We start from the raw sequence: 16,275 nt of genomic DNA on the forward strand, positions 1-16,275 counted from the left end.
GTCTCCGATGAGAAGAAGAGGTGGCTGATTCTGGTGGTTAGGTTACTGTATGATGACTGAAATCGCGAAATTACCTTTAAACGATTAGTAAATCAACTGTAGAATGTTATATTTTCTAATGCACGCACGAATTGCATGTATTCTGAGCTCTCGGCTCCAGGGTTCAAAGTCCAAAGCGCGAGGAAAATCGGTGCTGAACTTGTTACTCGTCAGTTGCTCAGTAACATTTTTGTAATTTTTTTTAAAAGCATGTGACAATGTGATACGTGCGACAAACATCTTCCCAAATTCGTAATGAGAATCATTTATAAATCTGCATGCTGTTGTCAACAAAAAGAAGCACTGAGATCTTCCTGCGGGTTTCTGCCAAAATAAAAGCAGAGAAAAAGCAACAACTCCATCGACATTCATAAATGATAGTATTGTAATTTTACTGTCGTTCTGTAAAATACAATAAAAAAGTAAGACAATAATAATGATAATAATAATTACCCTACAACAGCTCTATTAATACATTTATTAGGCCTATAACATTCACACATAGTGTTCAAATTGGCATCTGTAATATATTCTAATGTTTTAAAATAAGTATTTTCTGCTCAGCAACTTATTAAAATTATGAACTTATTTAAGTTAAATTGTGTTTTGTTGGTATAATGTCTGTTAGAATGAAAAAAAAATCTTCAGTGTTAAGTAAATATTTTTAAATTGTTGTTTTGTAATTGATTTTTTATTTGAAAAGCAGGACAAAACAGTAAAAAGCACATTTTGGCAATTTACTTAATGCAATGGTGAAAAAAACAATGGCAAAATAGGCCTACATGGGGGAAAAATGTGAAAAAAACGTGTTCGGTATTCGGCCTTCTGCCCAGTGTTTCATTTTGTTTGGCTTCGTCCAAGAATTTTCATCTCAGTGCATCCCTAATTTTACACCCTTCAAGGTGTGTTTGATGGTAGTGGCAGTGGTTTGCATTATGTGAAATATTCCACCAGTTAACGGAAGGCTGTTAAGGAGTCTAATACTGAATATTTGCAATTCACTTAACAAGAAAGTAGTTAGCATTAGTTAAAGATACTGATTTGCTTATGGAAATTTCCAACTCAAAACTAGCAGCTTCTCTTGTTCAAGAACTTCAGTGGATTTTCTTTTCATGTAAAAGCTACATTTTTTGGATGTTTTTCCAAAAACAGTTGGTACATTTAAGCAGTTTCTAAAAATGTTTAAAATCATGTATACTCGCATGACATGAAGACTCAAATCAGTAGTCTAATAAAAGCTGTTTTTACATGGTGTGGGTCACCATTAGGTAAGATCACATGACCAGCTGAAAAGGTACAGAAGCTGTCACTGGGGTAGGACCCTTTCAAAAGGGACTGATGTCAAATGTACTGATATGCTCCCTTTAGATACAAAGGTTCTGCCTCAGTGACAGCTTTTGTACCTTTTTTCTGAGAGTGGATCAAAGACTGTATATACTGTATACCAAGATGATTCAATCATATTACTATGAATAGGTGAAAGTGCAAAGCACAATATGATGGAATAAGTCACACCTTCTAAATATAAGAGCCAATCACCAATTGGTTAATTCATCGCATCCCTGCAGCTGCCATTAGAAGCTTTAGAATTTGAAGTCAGATTTTGTGGCTAATTTGAAATATTTGGGATTTATGCAAGCATTTTTTAAAGTAGTTTAGGACACTTGTATGCCCAGAATGCTTGCTGCCCAGATGCATTGCAAATATGGCAGCTGAGTGAATTGGCTTTCCTTGAAATGGACTTTGATACTATTCACTTTATCTTCGTTACCCTGCTGTTTTTGGACAATTTAACTTGTAATAAATTAACCATGGCTAACTGTAAAAAGAACAATTATACAATAGCATGCTTTTGCATGATTCTGCATCCATGCCATTAGGTCCAAGCTGACTGCAGTGTCAGCCTGCGCAGCATAAACCAAAAAAAAGGCTGGATCACACTGCCTAAAATCAGTATTCCAATCATTCTAAAACTGACTGTTGGATTTAAATGGTTAGGAAACATGACAAACAAACACCAACAGGATAAACACTGATCCAGAGCAACCCAGTAACCGCTAGAAGTTGGTGTTTGTTGGGCTCCAACCTTTGCATGTAAATGATGCCGTTTTAAACAAAAACTATCATGAGGAAAGATATCATAATAAAATTTTATTTTATTAACAATATTATGAAATTAAATACAAATATTATAATAAATCTAAATATTATAATAAAACTAAAACAAAAAAAATGTATAAATGTGCTCTACAATGCTAACAAAAACTAGACAGGATTACAGGAAAATTACTGTAGTTTATGTATTTTTGGTTAATTATGGATAATTGATTTATTTAAGGTTAAATAGGACAAACTGTTGTTGATTCAGTTATGTTATTTACCTTATATTGATTTTTTTATTGGACTGTGTCCACATAGACACAGACCCCACAATAATATATCAACATGCACAAACTTAGGCAAAAGCCTAACGGTGCAACCTCAAACAAAACTCGCAAAGATTCAATGGCATAAATCTTGTACATTTTAACAAATTTAGCAACATTTTTATCCAAACCGACTTGCATTGCATTTTATTTTTATTTTTACAAATGAAATAAATTCTGCAATAGAGGACATTTTAAAAATCAAAATTCAAAACAAAAATAAAAACTACTGGAACTGTTGAAAAAAAACCCTCCATATTAGTGTGTGTGTGTGTGTGTACGCGTGTGAGAGAGAGAGAGAAAAGTATAAATATCAGTTAGTTGGTTTGTGTACAGTATGTTGTAAAAAACAGCCACTATTCTTATTTACCGAGGATATGGGACGTTGTTGTCTCTCTAAGCTCTTGGATCTACCATAAATCTGAGCTGCTTGGCCCCTGCGGAGCACTGACTGGGTGGAGAGCCACCATTGGCACATTGATGAATCCCTTTAGATGTTCCAATCAATACGGCTTTATCTTCAGGCAACCCGCGCAGACGCCCATGTTAGTTCACCTGAGGTCCTGAAGGACTGTTCGGTCGGTGCGCTGTACATCAAAGCTCACTATCAGCTATAGCATGCTAGACAGGTACAATCAGCACTGAAGGCAGGAACCTCTCATTTTCCATGTCAGCTACAGATTACTGATCTATAGCCGACTCTCCCATGGCTGCAATGTTATATGTCATCTTTATCAAACATGATCTATGTCTCTGAAATGCAGCAGCTTTGGTTTATTCCATCAGTCAGTCAAAAAAATTAAAAATACAAGAATAGAGCAACAGGGGTGCACAGATATATCACTATAAATGCAAATCACATCGCTAGGGAACTATGGTACAGTATAAGAAATTATACTATTTAACTGTTAAAAAATGCAGTCCTTTCCAACTTTGACACGTACCTGTATGCAGGTTTACTGATACTGTTTGCAAGGGCTGCTGAGGCATTAAATAGGGTTGATTAGTGCAAATGGGTGATCAGATTTCCTATTGATTGTGACAGTGCAGATTGCCTTCCAGATAAATTAAATCCTATAACTGAGTTCTGCTGCAGATACTGATAATGCTGTTAGCGGCCATTAATGCTCTTCCGTAATTAGCTTATATCAAAGTAATTAAAACAATGACAGTGTAAAGTAATTACATTACATGCTAACTCAATATTTTGTCTGTGTTATCTCAACCTGTATGCTCGATATCTTGTTTTCGGAACATAATGGAGGGCCCTTTCACCATTTTTGAACATGTGGGTCATTATATTCATTACGACCTAAAGCGATTTCACGGAATGTCTATGTTGATTGTGATTTACAAGACAAGGCTAAAATAGGGCTAAAAAGATAAGTAATCATTGTAAAACTATATATTGACATCAATTTTATGTTATGCTTTTTAAATAATATTATGACCAATACAATAAACAAGTAAAATTTATTATTATTGTTATTAATGACATTTACATTTTTGGAAATTGACTTTTAAAAGTTTTTTTTAATAAGATCTTTTATTTTTATTTTATTTTATTTTTTTCGTTAAACAGTAATGTAGTAAAAAAGTAATATTGTGAAATTTCTTATTGACAGTAATCTTGCTGACCCTAAACTTTGAACAGTAGTATATATTGTGTATTTTTAGACCTGTCTTTTTAGACTAGACCATAATAAACACTATGAATGTTCTTTAACTTTAGATCTCCATCACAGTTATTAATCAGGACCTAACCTGAGGTCAAAGGTCATTGGTGCTGAGGAGGTCATTGGTGGTGACTGTACAGTTAAGATGGATCCCCCTGCGGGCCATTGACCCATTTTCAGGAAGATGTCAGAGTGGAGAAGATCAATGAATACTCAAAGAGAGCAGTCAACACCTGCTGATACAAACACTGTTTGATAAGCTCAGCTCAAGAGTGGCCATCAATGAGCTGCAAAGAGATATTGAACTGTAAAGGAGCTCAGAGAGTTGTGGGATTTAAATCACCACTACATTGACGCTGTACATTGTGATGCGATATGAGTCAGAGACAGGACAACAACATCTGTTTTACAGACCTGAAAAGAGTCAGTCATTAGTAGGGCTGGGTTGACAATAATTACTCGATTTTAATTAGTCCTTATTTTGATAAACCAATATGAATACTTAAATCCCAAGATCGATTTTCTGTGCTGTTTTCAGTTCAGAAGCGTGAACAAAACTTCACTAAACATTATGTGTAGCGTGGCCCCTATCCAATAATTGTGATAAGCTTTGTGTTTTCTTTTTTTATATGAAACATAGTCTTAGCTTTCAAATTCGGTCAATTTTATCATGAAATTTAAACAATAAATATCATTTGGCACTCTTTAATGTGGCGTGAGAGATTGCTGTAGCTGCCTCAGTTCAAACAGCAGCACGGAGCGCATTTCAACCAATCATCTCTTCCTCTTTTCTACTAGTTATAGCACAAAATAAACATAAATGAACATCAGAATGTATGTTGAAAGATACAGTACAACTTGCCAAAATGTATCATCTCTCATGTAATCACCCAATCAGTGTTTCAGCCATGAAAATACATAAATAAAACAGCTTGTAAACAATATATCATGTAACAATACATTTTTACAGGAAAGCCATTCAGTGTCCATAGAAAAAAAATAACTCTAGAGAGATGCATTTTGATTAATATATGCAGTATATTATATTATAGTAATGTAGCATAGTAATGTATAGTAGTCTGCAGCAGTTTTTCTTAATATATATAAACTTGACATAAAATATATCCAGATATGACTTAATATATATATATATATATATATATATATATAAATTAATATTGAATCGAATCAAGAGCTTGTGAATTGGAATGTAATTGAATCATGAAATCTGTGTGATTACGACAGTTGTTTTATCCTCAATACTTTGCCAACCCACAAGAGGCCAAGATGGGGGAAAAGGTAAAAATTAAGAAAGCTGGATTATCGGATGAAATCATGCATTCTGCTGAGTGTGACTAAGGTATAATCACAGTCACAAACACACATTCACTCATTCACAACACACAAGCAGAAAGCAAGGGAAAGAGTGTTAGCCAGAAATGTGTGTCTTGGGTGATAGTGCTGTGCTAATAACCAGCTGTGTTGGACAACATCAGCCTCCTGCCTTATTGAATGGAAAAACGATCACTGTTGTCAAAACTGATCACTCACTTACAGTGACTAAGACAGCAGGTCATGATAGGGCACTGACTTACTCCCAAAAACACGGAGCAGACGAGACTGCTTCCTCCACACTTGAAAACAGCACTTCTCGTATACGGGATGCAGGACTAAAGGGTCTCCAGGGTCGGCCAACTATGCAATGTGATGCTGCCTGAAGTCGACAGCCCTAATTGTAAACATCTGAGAGGGCTTGTGATCTGTCACCAGGCAACATCGGCTAGATGGCAACACTGACCTAAACGACGTCTGTTAGAATCAGAGCTCTGTCAATCACAGGAATGCCGCAGAGTCTAATTTTACATACGCTGAGTATGTTCTCAGCTAGCATGCCATCTGATAGAGTGGCCTTAATTTATTTCAAGTCAATTAGCGAATCTTCCCATTAGTAGTGGATTTGGAGGATCTAGGTGCCCTGGATGTAGATTATTTATAATGAATTTTGTTGTTATTGTCGACTTTTAATAACAGTGCACCGGTGCTCTCTGCATAACCTTTAATCTTTCATTAAGGAAAACTTGCATTTATAAGCACTGAGCTCATGTCATTTGAATGCTAGATAGCAGAATTGTCTCATAATGAGCTTTTAGGAGAAAAGAGCATGACATCAGGGAAGGTAGGTTCTAAACTGATGCTCTCAGGGTTGGGGTTAGGGTTAGGGTTAGGATTTTGTGTTCCTTAATTATAAATGGTAATTCAAAAAGCACACAGAGGTACATGTCAGTGGATGATTACATTAATGTTAACCTTGAGCTTTTGAAAACAACCCCAAGAAAAGACAAATTATATTTATTAAAAGAAAAAAATACATATAGAAATATTGTGTGTGTGTGTGTGTGTGTGTGTGTATGTGATTTTGCTGCTCAGGAAACATTTCTTATTATTAGCAATGTTGAAAACGGTTGTTCTGCTTAATATTTTTGTAGAAACTGATTTTCTTCAGGATTCTTATGTTCAAAGAACATCATTTATTTGAAATGGTAATGTTTTGTAACATTATAAATGTCTTTACTGTTCATTTGAATCAATTTAATGCATCCTTACTGAATAAAAGTATTCAATTCAAACATTTCCTAAACATTTGAATGGAAGTGCATTGTACGGAAGTGTCACAAAAATGAGTGGAGCTATACACAAAATATTTTTTTCTAATTTTCACTCCTATTAAATAGACTTGTAAGAATGACAAAGCATATCACACAATATAATTAACTCGTATTAATTAACCGTGACTCTCCTTCTTCCCCAGGAGAGTGATAGTATGTGGTGGGATGCGTTTGCTACAGAGTTCTTTGAGGAGGACGCTACATTGACCATTGCCTTCTGCCTGGAGGATGGACCAAAAAGATACAGTAAGATTTAAGCCTTTATGCAAATTTGCTTGTACTGGTGCCAAATAAAAACAGAGCTTGATGGAAGATGACTGTGATATTGTGTCTATGGAGTCTGAAAATGTACAGTAGAAGGCAATGATCCATACAAATCTGTAAAGAACTTTGATTCAACTAAATTGATCCGCCTTCCAGATCTTATTGACTTTTATTGGTCTTCCAGGAAACAAGTTCCCTAAACGTCACATAAAAACAGCACTGTGGTTAATGGCCTTGCATCTCACTATGGAGAACTAGACTAAGAAAGTGTTGTAATTGGTCAACTGACTTGCAAGTTTCATATTTGTGAATTATTTTATCTGTAGCTCTGCCAGAATTTGTCTAAACACCTTATAAGAGAGTAATTGTTTACAGTGAGCTCCCTAATGTAGTTTTGGCTGCATTTGCAATAACTGTGCTAGCCTGTCCATTTTTTTTTCTTTTCTGCACACCTTTCCTATCTTTCCCTCTAATGATTTAAGCTGTGTTGTCTGTTCTTATTGAGTTCTCTGCTTTTGGTTAGTCATGCAGAACACTCTGCCTGTTGCAAAGAACATGTGAGTCAAACATTCACTGAAGCTCCCTCCCTTCCCGTGGGTTTTTGTAGTGCTGATAGATTCAGAAATATATACTTTTATTATGCAAACTGAATATGCCATTCGACTGTGGGCAGCATTACAATAGCCTCAGTTTTAGCCTCTTTTCAAGACATGGCAGTTTATTTTTCTTCATTTTGTGAAGTTTGAATAGTTTTAATTGAACAAAGATGTAAAATTCAAACCCTAAAATGTTTAATTTGTCATTTAAAATGTCTTTTCCCCAGCAAATGACAAGTTTCTAAGGTTTTTTTATATATATATATGTTAATTCTACATTGCAGCATGTAATTTTTTGTAATTCTCACAAACACCATTTAAAAGTGGAAACACCAAAGCTTGCATCGGCTCCGGAGGCACATAGGGAACCAATCCCCCATATCAATTAGGAGGGTGTTCAGTCCATCTCTTGTGACAGCTCATCTTTAGTCTTCAGAAATGACTCCTCTTAGTTTCAGCCACAAACATACACCCTCACTCCATTAATGTCACTCACACACAAGCACAAGCACTGCATTCTACATTTGCTCAGGCCTTTTATAAATGTCTCAATCCTCTCTCTACTAAGCATCGTTAAGGTTTTCTGCATCGTACAGCCTCGCATTAGTATGCTTGTTTTATTCTTGCTTGTCTTTGTATGACATGTTTACAGTAATCACTGTTCAGTTTCCGTTGAGTAACTCGTTCCTCTGCTTTACATTTCAAGACATCAGATCAAAGATAGTCTTAAGTATTTACCTGTATTTACTAGTATTTACCTGTTTATGAATTCTTTATTCAAAATAAGGTCATATCGCACACATCCAGTGTTGCATTTTAAATGCACTCTCTGGAATACTTGTCAAAGATGTAAAATTCAAACCCTAAAATGTTTAATTTGTCATTTATAATGTCTTTTCCCCAGCAAATGACAAGTTTCTAAGGTTTTTTTATATATATATATATATATGTTAATTCTACATTGCAGCATGTAATTTTTTGTAATTCTCACAAACACCATTTAAAAGTGGAAACACCAAAGCTTGCATCGGCTCTGGAGGCACATAGGGAACCAATCCCCCATATCAATTAGGAGGGTGTTCAGTCCATCTCTTGTGACAGCTCATCTTTAGTCTTCAGAAATGACTCCTCTTAGTTTCAGCCACAAACATACACCCTCACTCCATTAATGTCACTCACACACAAGCACAAGCACTGCATTCTACATTTGCTCAGGCCTTTTATAAATGTCTCAATCCTCTCTCTACTAAGCATCGTTAAGGGTTTTCTGCATCGGTACAGCCTCGCATTAGTATGCTTGTTTTATTCTTGCTTGTCTTTGTATGACATGTTTACAGTAATCACTGTTCAGTTTCCGTTGAGTAACTCGTTCCTCTGCTTTACATTTCAAGACATCAGATCAAAGATAGTCTAAGTATTTACCTGTATTTACTAGTATTTACCTGTTTATGAATTCTTTATTCAAAATAAGGTCATATCACACACATCCAGTGTTGCATTTTAAATGCACTCTCTGGAATACTTGATTCTGTGGTCAGATGATTTGTATTACGTCCAGTAACCTGTAGAATGTATTTGTTGTCCCAGATAACCTTAGCTGAAGCTTTTAGGTAATCTACAAGTAAACTAATAAAATAATTTAATCTTAAATCAATATGTACATTTATTTATTTATTTGGTAAGTAGCCTAGTAATACACCGGATAATGTACAGTCAGCAGCCAGTCATCACTGCAAATAAACCTTAAATAAATGATAAATGTACAATAACTGACTTAGGTCTAATGAAATCATTTCTATGTTATATTTCATATTTCTAAGTTACATTAAATATGAAGAATTTTGAGAATATCTTTTTTTTCAGCATAATTAAGCTAGAAGATATTGGCACTCAATTATTATTAGTACATTATTCTGCACTAAATTAAACATGACATTTTCTATACAGAAATGCATACATGGAGCATAGTTTACTTATGTATTTTCTTTTAACTTTTCAGTTTTATTTATTTATTTATTTTTCAGGCAAAAATAAAAGGCTGATGCTCAACCAACTTTAGAGGAGGTTCAACTTAAAAAAAAAACATCTTAAATGATTTATTTAAAAACAGTGGCATTTCTGCCAACTTCAAGGCCTTCATTACCCACCCAAAAATGTTTATTTACTCATTATTTATTTTACGTTCATAGTTCCCTAGATGCCTGGTCACATTGCATGTTAACAACTGCTTTAAATAAAGAAAGACTCCTAATGGTTGTTAAAACTTTAATGGGTATATCTGAATAAATGAAGTTAAAGGCTTAACATGATTAAACTTAAAAACTCTCTTCATAGTTAATAATAAAAACTTCAGTACTGAGAAATCTCCGACCATCTCCAAAAGTATCTAAAATATCCCTTACAAGCATAAAAACAAGAAGCATTGACGTTTAAGAGACAAAGACTTTGCACTTATATTCACCAACATATATAATATAAGATGTGGCCGTTATTTCACCGCAGTACCATTGTGGATGGATAGATAATGGATGGATTATTGAAATCCATTAGTTCAAATGGCCTCACTTTCTCAGTCTCTTTTCTCTTTCTCTCAATCTCACTCTCCAGGACTGAAGCTCAGTTCTGTCTTATCCTTCTAGTCTTCTATTTTTTATCTCCTGAAGTGATAAAAGATTAGTTTCTCCATTGTATGTTTCTCTGCATATCTATTTGTTTAATACTAATTATATTTTAATAGAAATAATAAAAAATAAAATATTTTATAAATAATACATCTATAAAAAGTTAATACAATATTTTACACAAAATGCTATTTTTATGTATATTAGGTTAGCTTAGTAACATTAATTACCATCAAACTCCATTGAAGTCAATAGTGGGTCAAGTCCCCCATGTGCTTCACACAAGCGTGTGGAGAGCGCAGAGCTGCTGCCGATGTAGACTGTTCCAAATCAGTCACTTATGCATTTCCATTTCAGGTAGGATTTTGCCTTTGAAGGCAGCTGCCTATAGTATATAGGCTACAGATGTTCACTTCGGAATAGGACTTACAGTGTAGTTTGGCATGTACCACCCTAACCACCTGAAGACAGGAACCTTTCGAATAAATATTTTAGCTCATTGATCTGCAGCACCCAAACCTGAACACAGGACTACACTATAACCTATTTCTGTAACTGATTCCTTAAATACTGTGAAGTGCTGTAGTTCAGTATTTTCTTCACATCTCTCCTCGTGGACATTATTAGCTGGGGAATAATTAATATCTGAACTGAAACACTGTTCTTGTTTTGGGTTGAGGCGAGGAGAGTTTCAAAGCGTGATGCAATGCCCCTGCAACTGTGACACCCAATAAAAAACTTCCACCACTGAACCGCAACACTTCATCAGACAATAACAAACAAACCAAAGACGAATTTATTAGCAGATTTGGATGAAGACAGTTGGAATCTGTTTTGTTTTTGGTCGCAGTTGTTTTATTAGAATGGCATTAGTGTTTGTGCAAGCCAAAAACCTGAGGATGTTAGGCTCATTAATCAGGTTCGAGTTGAACCAAACAATTTACAGGCTTTAGTAAAATTTCACAGAGATTACTGTTTACCTACCTGAGAAACTTAGTAATCTTCCAGTGATCATGCATGTCTGCATTCTGGCAGATTTCTAAAAAAGCACTGCTACTGCATGAAAGCTAAATAAATCAATGCTTTGGGGAAACGCAGTTCAGAACGAGCAATACCCGATTGACTCGTTTGAGTCCGTTCCTTTTAATGAATTGGTCAACCTGTTTTGCGAATGAGTCAGGATAATTCAAACAGCTCACATACGGACTGAACCATTTGGACCAATTTCTCACTCTGTGAATGGTGACATGACACTGATCGCAAAAGAGCGCTAGATTAAGTGGATACAGTCGATTGAAACAAACCTTCAAATACTTTCAGTCGTATGCAAGTGAAGAAGACGATCTTTATTATAATAAATAACTGAATGTGAAGATTGTGAACAGGTATAAGCACTTGACAGCAAACAGTATCAAAACACTAGCAGTGCTCGAAAAGAACTAGTGCATGGCACTATGATATTATTGGACACTTATACAGTGTAGATTCTATGGTACACTCTAAAAAATGCTGGGTTGTTTCAACCCAACTTTGGGTCAAATATGGACTAACCCAACCGTTGGGTTAAAGTTTTACATTAAATTTTTTACCCAAAAGTTGGGTAAGTCCATATTTGACCCAAAGTTGGGTTGAAACAACCCAGCATTTTTTAGAATGCTGGGTTGTAATATTTGTGACCCTGGACAACAAAACCAGTCATAAGGGTACATTTTTTGAAATTGAGATTTATACATCATCTGAAAGCTGAATAAATAATCTTCCCATTGATGTATGGTTTGTTAGGATATGACAATATTTGGCCGAGATATAACTATTGTCTGTTATATCTATTACATATCTATATATATATCTATTACATATATATAACAGATATATCTATATAACTATTATATTTTATATTTTATATAACTAAAATCTGGAATCTGAGGGTGCAAAAAAATCTAAATACTGAGAAAATCGCCTTTAAAGTTGTCCAAATGAAGTTCTTAGCAATGTATATTACTAATCAAAAATTAAGTTTTGATATATTTACGGTAGGAAATTTACAAAATATCTTCATGAAACATGATTTTTACTTAATATCCTAATGATTTTTGGGATAAACGAAAAATCGATAATTTTGACCCATAAAATGTTTTTTTTTTGGCTATTGCTAAAAATATACCCCAGAGACTTAAGTCTGGTTTTGTGGGCCAGGGTCACATTTATGTCGTATATGAATATACCATGGTGCACCTGTACAGCAGTAGTGGGCTGCTTTTTAGGCCGCTGTGGTTGTTTTGAGGATGGTTTGTAGCTAATAGTTACCTTAACGCGACACAATAATAGTAATAAAGAAAATTTAAATAAATGTTGCTCCCAGAGTAAGAATTAAAGGCTTTATGGTGCTGTTGTTGATGCATGACTTCTGTGCCTGCTACAAAATAAGTGTACAGTTGTTATTTGATTGGTGGACCGTTGTTCACTGACGAGCTGCGCAAAAAATCGCGCGAATATGAACGTGAATATGAATATGAAGCCCACAGGTGATGGAGATTTACCGCTGATTACAGAACCGGCTTCACTGATAAGATGCGCGTTAAATATCGCATGCGATTTATCGTGCAGCCCTACTTTTTATTTAAATATCTTTTCATTTCAAACAATTATTAGGGTAATTTGTGACTTAATGTTGATTTTGTTTTATGTTTTTTCCCCTATTTCTGAATAGCATGCATTTTGCATAGTTTCCCAGCATTGCTGTTGATGTAGATTTGATTAGTAAAAACCAGGGCAACTTTCTGTGTTTACACTTGTTGTTATGTATTTAGTTTTATATTTTATTTTATATTATATTTTACTGATAGTTCTCAACAAGTATGGTATTTGGAGCAGATCTGTGAATTGCATGCAAAATCCAGTCATTAGGAGTTCACGCAATCAAGAATTTTGTATGAAGGAAAGATTTCCCCATTTAGATTTCACATCAGACTCGCATTTTCCATGTTGACCAACAGGTAGATGCTTGGTTTGAAAGTCTAGGGTGAACGCAGCTTTACTGAGAACAGCCCTGAATGAGACAGGAACCATTCACACAGTACTCATTCTTTTATTCAAAAGCTGAATGCATTTTTTAAGTTTGTAAAATTTAGTTTTTAACGACTTTCCACCTTGATAATGCCAAAACAACAGCGAGACGTTAGTCTGCAAGTGTACATAGACAAATCCAGTATGAACATCCTGTGATTCTTTCTCAGACAAACTTGATTTCAAAATGGATTGATATGGACTGTAGGCCAGTAATAGGCTTTTATCAATTATATGGAAATAACAAACAACATTGATTTTTAAAGCGACTTATAATGTTTTTCACTGCCAGAATAATGTCTTCGGATTAACTTCACTTGGGGGATTTCATCAGCAAATAATGATTCTTTTTGTTGATTATATTGATGCACATTGAATATGCTATTAATTTGATTGATTAGCATACAGTTAAGTTAATAAAACATTTTAATCAGTTGGCAGTCCTAGATTACATAAGCCTCTCACACATTTCTTTGGTGGAGAGTCTATTGTTTAAGATGACTTGTGAGGGAAAACACAGCAAAGAGAGACAGAGCGAGCTGTGATTGACAGTGTGGGGGGGTTGAGCAGGCTCGGCTGCAGTCCGGTGCTGGCAAAGTCACAGGTCTCAAAGACTGACAGCCCAAGTTTCAAAACAACCTTGTGATGGTCTCTGTGTGTTTGTATGAGCACTCTCATATGCTGTATCTGCAGGTCTGGATTGATACTTTTAAGATTACTGAGAGATGTTAAATGCATCTGTGCCCTGGATGAAAATGTGTGTGTGTCTAATGGCACTGTTTCCGAGCATTTGTGTGTATGTGTGGGCAGCAGGAAAAGAGAACAGCTGTGTGATAGGATGAGTCTTTCTCTGCTCTTCCTGCTGTCTCTCTCTCTCTCTCTCTACAGCTCCTTATTCAATAACAAAACAATATCGACTGCACTGTCTGTCTTAATTCACCTCCGGATCAGCATCAGACTTGTGCGTGTGCATGCGAGAGCATGTTTCAACGTGTGCCTGATGTGCAGCCGTGCAAGATATGCACACAAAGTGTATGTCCCTGAAAATTGGTTGATTGTGTCATCAGGTAACAGGTTGAGTGTTTACCGTGTCCATTAAAGCTCACTGAAAAGAGCAGGTTGTTGTTATTGTTGTGCATGTGTGTGTGTGTGTGTGTGTGTTTTACCCAGGAATTGGGGCAGAATGGTAGAATCATGCTGCATGGTAGATTTGGTAAAGATTCATGAAAAAATTAGGAGTTATGAGGAGCCTGGTGCACTTTTGATCCCAGAACCCTCCAGAAAGTCAACATGGCCCATGCATAATGAACGAGAGGCGCTGTCCTCTTATATGCTCAGAGACCGTATGGAAAGGAAGCTTTGGCACGTAGTTTGTAGACGTACACAAAGTCTCACAGAGACACGTAGACACACTATATTGATAATGCATGCATTTGGCGGGGCTCTTTTATAATGGACTAATGTAAAACTAATGGATGGAGAATATATATGTGTGTGTCATCAGGATATTAAATGTTTATGTAGCTCTGTTTCCCCTCCACATCGCTGTTATGTGCTTTTTCCTTTTCATTCATTCCTGACCTCCCTCTTTTTGTGTTTTTTGCTGATGTCCCAAAAGTCCTTTTGTCCCCATTGACTGAAACATTTAAAGATGTGTTTAATGTTCATTATTTTATTCAAAGTTGGTAGTTATATAATTCAAACTAGTTTTGGTGTTGGTAAGATTTTTTCATGTTTTTGAAAGTCTATAATTATGGTTTGTTTGATAAAAAAAATACAGTAAAAGCAAAAGGAATTGACACACACACACACACACTACTGTACTGTTCAAAAGTTTATGGTCGGTCAGACTTTTTAAAATGTTTTCAAAAGAAGTCAACCAATGCTGCATTTAATTAAAATACAGTAAAAACAGTAATATTGTGGGAAAAAATATTACAATTTAAAATATCTGTTTCCTATTTTATTATATTTTAAAATGCAGTTTACTCCTGTGAATTTTCAGCAGCCATTAATCTAGTCTTCGGTGTCACATGATATCATTCTAATAAAGCAAAAGTAACATTTCTTATTATTATAAATGTTGAAAACAGCATTTATTTGAAATCAAAAACTTTTGTAACATTATAAATGCCTTTACTCTCACTTTTGATCATGGATCTTTGCTGAATAAAAGTGTTAATTTTTGATAAAAAATAAAAGAATCTTGCTGACCCCAAACTTTTGAACAGCAGTGTATATTAAGTTGATATACTGTATAATCAATTATCTTGTGCTTCTTCTGCCAGTCCCATCTTTATTTAGCCATTCTATCTCTTTTTCTTCCTGATGTGAGGCGTTGTTCCTGTAGGCCCAGTGTCAGGTGCACGCAGCAGTAAAACAGGAGGTTATTTAAACAAACCTGGCAGGAAACCTCCCCTCCCCTCCCACTCCATAATTCATTCAAGAGGAATAGGAGGGAGGTGTTGGATGGATCGTGGCACAAAGGGAGGAATTACCTCTTGGAACAAGACTTCCCACTTCCTCTTTATCAGCAGCGGTGACAAGATCATATCAAAAAGCATCATCTTGAGCCCAGCAGAGGGCTAAGCGAGGCTTAAATGCTGCACTGAATCCTGACAGCGACAATGATACAGGCTTCAAGAGTCTTGTGGTGTGACAGAAACTTAGGAGATGTTTCTGACACAGGGAATACTTGATGGAGAGATTGATTTAGATCACATTGTGCCTAAATCTTCCAAGTAATGGCTCCAGTTGGAACCAAAGGTTTGGGTTTTACAGCATGATGGTGTGTAGGAGAATTTTTATATTCCATAGAGAACTTTTAATTCTCTGGAATGAGTTCTTTAGAAAACCACTGTATGGATGGTCTGTATACTGTATGTATTGATGTTTTAAATGACCTAGAATTTATATTTTTC

At 35.4% G+C, this 16,275-nt stretch overlaps 1 protein-coding gene across 1 annotated transcript in view; it reads left to right on the forward strand.

Annotated features, from left to right (window-relative positions):
- Positions 1-16,275, forward strand: part of LOC107601445 (LIM domain-binding protein 2-like) — a 65,488-nt gene that overhangs the window by 7,658 nt on the left and 41,555 nt on the right. Inside the window, exon 2 of the mRNA XM_016293628.1 lies at positions 6,951-7,053. Within this exon, the coding sequence (XP_016149114.1) occupies positions 6,951-7,053 (103 nt within the window). The remainder of the gene's footprint in view (positions 1-6,950; positions 7,054-16,275) is intronic.

Source organism: Sinocyclocheilus grahami, unplaced genomic scaffold, assembly GCF_001515645.1.
Source record: "Sinocyclocheilus grahami isolate Dianchi unplaced genomic scaffold, SAMN03320097.WGS_v1.1 scaffold306.1, whole genome shotgun sequence".
Taxonomy (NCBI): Eukaryota; Metazoa; Chordata; class Actinopteri; order Cypriniformes; family Cyprinidae; genus Sinocyclocheilus; species Sinocyclocheilus grahami.